At 32.7% G+C, this 7,126-nt stretch overlaps 1 protein-coding gene across 1 annotated transcript; it reads right to left on the minus strand.

Moving 5' to 3' along the window:
* Positions 1–2,771: 2,771 nt before the first annotated feature.
* On the minus strand, positions 2,772–3,245 carry LOC131856545 (oleosin G-like). Its single transcript, XM_059208371.1, has one exon. The coding sequence runs from the start codon at positions 3,243–3,245 to the stop codon at positions 2,772–2,774; it is 474 nt and encodes a 157-aa protein (XP_059064354.1).
* Positions 3,246–7,126: the final 3,881 nt, after the last annotated feature.

Genomic DNA, 7,126 nt, shown 5'->3' on the forward strand with positions numbered 1-7,126 from the left:
AGGCTTGTTCAAGTAGACTAATGGTTGATGCAATTTAAAACCTAGACCATTAAGTTTAATATTCTTTTGGTAGTGGTTTATTTAGGTATAATTCCACACAAACCCTTCAATGAACTTTTAGGCTTGAAAAGCTGTCAACAATATGTTTGCACCATATAACTCTACCCAACTGAGTCACAATATCCTTTAAAGATGGTCTAGATGCTAGGTTAATGAATGGAAGCTCAAGTTTCAACTCACATGGGGTAAAGTGAGCGAGATGGGCCTTCAGGATGAAAGTTGAAGTTTCAAGCTTGCATATAAATTTTTTTCCCACATATGACACAAGTGTCATATCACAAGACATCTTGAGCATGATCTATCAAGACTAAAACATACAAGAGACCTACCCTTTTTCAAGACCTCTTGGGGCTTCAATTTACCATTCTCAATTTTAGTAGTTTAATCAAAGCCCATTTATAAAATTCAACTTCAGAAGGGATGCCTCTTAATAAAAACAAAATAACAATTCCATTTTGGAATTAAGAAATAACCTCAATATCATCACCAAGTTGTTGCACTTCTAAGGTTTTACTTGATTGATCTTTTGGCATGGGTTTGTCTGGTTCATCGCTTGTGATGGTTCTATTTTTCTCCACTGTCATGTCTTTAGAGATTCTTACATCGTGAAACCTATTATATATTCACTTTTCAACTTGGGATGTTTCATTTTGTCCACAGTCTAGAGGTTAGAGTTTACAAGCAAGGCGTTTTACAATACTTAGGATTTACCATTTGTTAATAATTGCAATGGCACCAAAAAACACATTAAAAGCATGAGAAATACCATGTGTGCGAGGAAAAGAGTTGCATAGAGTAAATAGAGAGTTATGTAAAGTGGGCATTAGAAAAAAAATATCTTCCAGTGTAAAAGATTGAACATATTGAAAGCATAATAAGAATTTAGAAAAAAATAACTTCACATGAAGTAATGTAGGGATCAAAGTGTTAATGGCTTAAAAAAGCCTTGAAATGTTGAACATATAGGTCATGTTTAAGATTATGAGAAATTTGTTCCTATAACATCAAAATGTTTTAACGAATTATATTGTAGATAAATACTAGTTATAATTTATAAAGTTTAAAAATATGTGTCTTAAATTTATATAAATCAAATTTGTTTTGAAAATAAAATAATTCTCGTTTTGATGAAAAATCAATTTATTAATAACTAATTAGAGTTTCTGAATACAATAGTATTGCTTAAAGGCAACTATTAATAATATACACACAAAACAAAATAAAATAATATTATGTGCAATATTAAAAATAAGCTATTTAAATTACCACTTCTTATTGTTCTTCATCATTATAGTAGTTTTTCCAATCTAATTTAAACATCATCAAAAATTAAATATATAATTGATAAAAAAATGTTTATATAATCTTTAAAAAAGGAAGAAAGGAGTAGAAAGAGCTAAACCCTCTCCTTAGTCACAGGAATATTCCTCACCTGAATATGAGAAGACTCCACCTCCATAGGAGCCACACAAATAGACTAAAGGAAGAGAAACATGAACCCATTTGAAAACATAGAAATCTACAATCCATTAGGCTCCAACAAAACACAGAAGACCGTGTATAACCCCAAAACCGGAAGCAACCCTTAACCAAAAATAAGGAAAACCCCAAAAATGGCTCCAAAAAATTGGAAGCCAATAGCACAAACATAAGGATAACAACAAAATTCCCCCACAACATAAGCTAACTCCAATACAGGTAGGTGCCGGGAAGAGAGAAAGGACCCCAAAATGGGATCTCATGCTATACCATTAGCCACCATTTGAAAAGCCTCCAACAACTTTTATGGGGCGATCTGTAAGTCAGGCCCATCGGTGATTCCGGGCCTCAAAGTCGGACCCGAGATCAATGGGGAGAAAACCCACGGTCCAAGTCAACTCTGCTACCCATCAGGACTCATTCCAAGAACTTTTTATTATTAAATAGCGCAACAGAAAACCGCCCTGATCAAAACCTCTTATAAAGAGAGAAATCCATGAATATAATAAAAATGCGAGGGTGTTGAAAATTAAATAACAAAATGCAGTGAAGCTTCTGGCCTCAGATGACAATTAGGGGGATGTCTTTTATTAACAAATATTTTTGTTTTTTTTAATGAAAGCAAATTTTTACAATCTATAATGTTCTTGCTTGTTGTTTTTAAAGTCAATTATGTTACAGACTTTGTATGGGTTTGGATATCATGTTCTATCCTTTTTTCCTTCTAGATGATGGATCACTGATCTGATACATTGTTTGAAAAGTCTTATTTATTAATGATATCAAATGTTCATAATTTCTTTTTTTATTAATGTCTGGTAAACTTTTTAAGTGATAGCACAGTGGCCCAGCAAGAATTTGAACCTTGAAGATGGCTTCACTTACAAAGTGTTTTAACCACGACAGTACACTGTAGACAAATCTTCACGTTTTTTATTGAGTTCTGTTTCCATCATTTTTTCCTTTCTCTATTATCCTCATGATAGATCACTGATCTTATACATTATGGAGAAAATTTCTCACATAATCTAATCGCTATCTAAACGTTATCCTGATGATAGATTTTATACATTATTGAAAAATTCTGAAACACAATCTAATTGAAAATCAACATAGAACAGTACTTCTATTTATTTAAAAACCAGCAGAAACAGTGCTGGTCAAAATCACCCTTCATAAAAGGGGAAACGATATCTTTGAGATTTAAAATCAAAGAAGTTACAGTTAAGCCATCAACAAACTTCCACAGGCAATGAAGTATGAATAATAACAGCAGGCTTATTATCTGTCTCATCAGAACCAGAAGGGTGCCTGTCATTCACATAATATATCTTAACAGAACTAGAATTCCCGCTATTCAAATAGTTATAAAGCCATCGAACGCTCAAAATTACTACCAGTCCAGAAACACCAGCAAAAATGAGACCCCCAATTGTCAGAAATAGCACCATTCCCAGGGGTATCAATATGGGAGTGAGCAGGATCAAAACAGGGGCTAAAATTACCAGACATATTGCAATTCCTGCCACAGAAAGCGCCGCCAGAAACAGTAAATTTGCACACGATATAAACAGCGTTGCAAAACACAGAACATGAATCGAATCTGGTGAATGGTCGTGGGTATTGCTCAAACCAGTTAGATATCTCAAAATATCAATTAATCCCACATGGAATTTGGGCATTTTGAAATCCCAGAAACCCAGCATGATTCTACAGCTCTCTGTTTATTTGAGATCTTGATTTCTTCGTTCAATGCTTGCCCAGGGACGATATTTATGTGGATTATGTATTTGGTTGCTTAACCTTCGATCAAAAATTCATCCTCTGTTTTAAAATTCTGTTTTTTTTTCGGTTCTGTTTGATTGCCATTGCTTTATTTTATACTTTTTATGTGATTTCGTCGACGGTGTTAAATGGAATATCACTTACTTTCCTTAGGCAATAGAGTATTCGATTATTCTTTTCTCAGCCCTTTATTAAATTGTTTTTATAATTTTCTGAACGTGCCATAGTTGGATGAGATGCTTGCCCCAATACCTAAATAGGTCTTTTTTCACCTCAAGAGAATAATTAGACGGATAAGCAAACAATTTTTTTTTAAATTTTTTAACGTCATTCTCTTTTAACCTTCGGTTTGCAGTGGAAGAAAAAATGGTTTAGATATATATATATATATATATAAAACATGATGATGGGCTTCAATTTATAGTTTAAAAACGGTTGGTAAGGTTGTGTCAAATATTAATATGATTATAACAATATGGGATTAGTTTTCAAAAATATTTTTGTTTTATTTTAATGTGTTTCTACTAAAATTTTGAAGACATGAAGAATACTAGTTGAATATATAATCAATATGATTTTGAGATAGTTTTGATGTCTTCAGTGATATTTTAGACCACTAAATTTATACTTCTGTTTTTTTTTTAGGTTATTTTTTCAAATAAAATATTAAAAATTGATTCTCAAAATTATTAGATAAAATCAATTTTCATCTATATTATGTTAAATTTTATTCAAAATGACAATGGAATTCTTTAAAGTTAGAGATAGAGTGCACATTCGAAGTGTTGAAGAAAATCACATTATAGAGAGATACATTTATAATAGAAATCTTGAGGTGAGGAAAATTGGTTGGAAGTGACAAACACACATTGTTTAAGATTTCCTTGGAATGTAGAGACAATTGTGTGTGTGAAAATGTGCTTCCTATCTTCTTAGTCCTCTTTGATGTTGGCTACTTTTAACACACACAATCTCTCTCTCTCTCTCTCTCTCTCTCTCTCTCTCTCTCTCTCTCTCTCTCTCTCACACACACACACACACACACACACACACACACACACACACACACACACACACACACACACACACATCATGTTTTGCATATGAAAGATTTGATTGCAATCCCTCTTTTCCTTCTTGGGAAGCAACATGCACCTTAACACATTATCTAAGTTTTAATTGGAGGCCCAAATCTAAGATAAAATGTTTCCTTGTTATTTCTTCTTCTTGCATCTTCAATCTTGATGAAAGATTTCCTTTCATCAAACAACCAATTTCAAAAGCACCATTTATAAAAAGACACATTTTCATCATTTATAATACAAAATTCAAGAAAATCCCCACCTTGAAATGGAAATGTGGAATGAGAAGGGTCACACACTCACATGTATTGATTCATTACATAGAAAATGGGAAAATACACCTCTTTAGGTGCCAACTTTAGAAAATTGAAAGGACACCACTTTAGGTACCCTCTAGGGAATTTGAAAGGTCATCTATTGGCTACATGTTTATTTTCTTCATATCCATGTGTTGTTCATTAAGAGGAGGCATGATTTTTCTAAGAGGCGCATGAACTCTATGAAAGGGAAGCTTGGGCTATTGTTTAAGTATCCATAGTTGAGTGGATCATCAAAAGTGGAGCTAATCATTCAAAAAGAGTGATCATTTGAAGTTGAGAAGAATTCTCCTTCATTTGGGAGTTGAGGTAGTTCTAGCTTGTTGGATTGGTAAATCCCATGAGGCAAATCATTGTAATTTCTAAATATTTGTGTTTTATCTTATTGAAGTAATAGAAATAAGTTATTTATATTCTTGAAATTTCTATGCAATTTTCTTTGTTATGCTATGGATGAATCTTGGGTGGAGTAAACCTCATTAGTGTAAAAGAGCATGTTTTTGGGTATTAATTTATTTAAATTCCTATTGGTAATACTCCTACAAAGGTTTCTTTGCAAGTATATTGTAACTATGATGTTTACTAAATACTATATTGGGCTACTTTGGGTTTTGTCTTGAAAGAGTTTTCCCCATGCACACCTATGTTATGGTATATTATTTGTAATTTTATGTTTATGTGTGTTTATTCTTTTTGTAATTATTAAAATATTGAAATTTACACGATACACTATTCATGTTTTTAGTATAAGAAGTGTTTCGTATTCTTTTGGTATTAGAGTCTAGTCACCTTAGATTCTAGGTGTTGGGTAGAGGGATTTTTGTATTAAACTTCATTAGTGTGTGAGATTGCATAGAGAGGGTCTTGATATTATTACAATAAGAGATATCAAGAATGTTAAGCATATAGATGGAGAGTTCTCACACATCAACTTTGAGTTGCTGGAACTCAAGATGGAGAATGTCCTCATAGAGGTGATAGTTTTGGATTGCAGTATTTGGATCCAAACATGTAACCACAAAATAAAATTTGGATAAGATGGATAGAAAAGTAAAGGGTATGTGCAGGATCATAAGGGGCCAAAAAGTGGCAATGGGGAAAAAAATGCGTTTTAAACTTTGCCAAACACACCAAATTTCGCTTTGACTTTTTGTATGGGTCGACCAAAATTTGAATTTGGTTTGGTAATACCAAACCAAAATGAATATCCATTTTGTCACATAATTATTGTGATGTCATGTTTTCCAAAATGGATATCCATTTTGCTCAACATAAAAAGCATACTTTAGTACAATGTGTATAACTTTTGCGCTTCTTATCAAAAATTTGATCTTTTGTAGGCCTCGGAAAGGTAATTCAAAGACCTATCAAATGGATAAGTTGATTTTATTAGAGTATGCACCAAAATTAATTATAATCATTTAAAGTTAGTTCTTCATTTTTAAAACTTTAAATACTCACAAATTTTGCATACAAAGTCTTTTTTTTCTTATCACCTTCTTTATCTATCACTTATCTATCTATACATCTATAAATATATTTTATATATCTCTTCCTTCTCTACTTATCTCACTCCTTTTCTCACCCCATCTAGATATTTCCGAAGTTACATTTATCTCTCTCTCTCTCTCTCTCTCTCTCTCTCTCTCTCTCTCTCTCTCTCTCTCTCTCTCTCTCTCTCTCTCTCTCTCTCTCTCTCCCCTTATTACTATATCTCTCTAATAATATCTCTTCTATCTATTTATCTGCCCCCACTATCATATCATGTCTATACCTATTTATCTCTCTCTCTCTCTCTCTCTCTCTCTCTCTCTCTCTCTCTCTCTCTCCCCTTATTACTATATCTCTCTAATAATATCTCTTCTATCTATTTATCTGCCCCCACTATCATATCATGTCTATACCTATTTATTACTTGTCTTTATCACCTGCTTTCTCTCCCAATCTTGTCCCGTTTATCTCTATCTCCCCATAGATCTATCTTCATGTATATTTATATCTCATTATCTCTAGAAATCTCTCTTGTTCACTCCATCTCTCCCTCCATTTGTCCTACTCTCTCTATCAATTTCCATCCATATCTATCTCTACCTCCATATTCACATCTCTATCTTTTTCCTATCCATCTATCTTTCTATGCGTCCCTCTATCTTTATATCTCTTCCTCTATCACCCTCTCTATGTATCTCTCCCTTTCTCTACCCTTTCTCTTTATTTACTCCCTCTCTATAAATTTCTGGCTCTCTCCCTCCATCCTTCTCTATAACCCCTATATATATATATATATATATATGTCTTTCTCTCTATATATTCTTATTTATAATATCTATTTGTCTCTTTATCACTCTCTAACACTATCTACATCTCTTTATCTATCTATATTTATCTTCCTTTATATCTCTC

The sequence above is a fragment of the Cryptomeria japonica genome, chromosome 7 (genome assembly GCF_030272615.1).
Source record: "Cryptomeria japonica chromosome 7, Sugi_1.0, whole genome shotgun sequence".
NCBI classification, from domain to species: domain Eukaryota; kingdom Viridiplantae; phylum Streptophyta; class Pinopsida; order Cupressales; family Cupressaceae; genus Cryptomeria; species Cryptomeria japonica.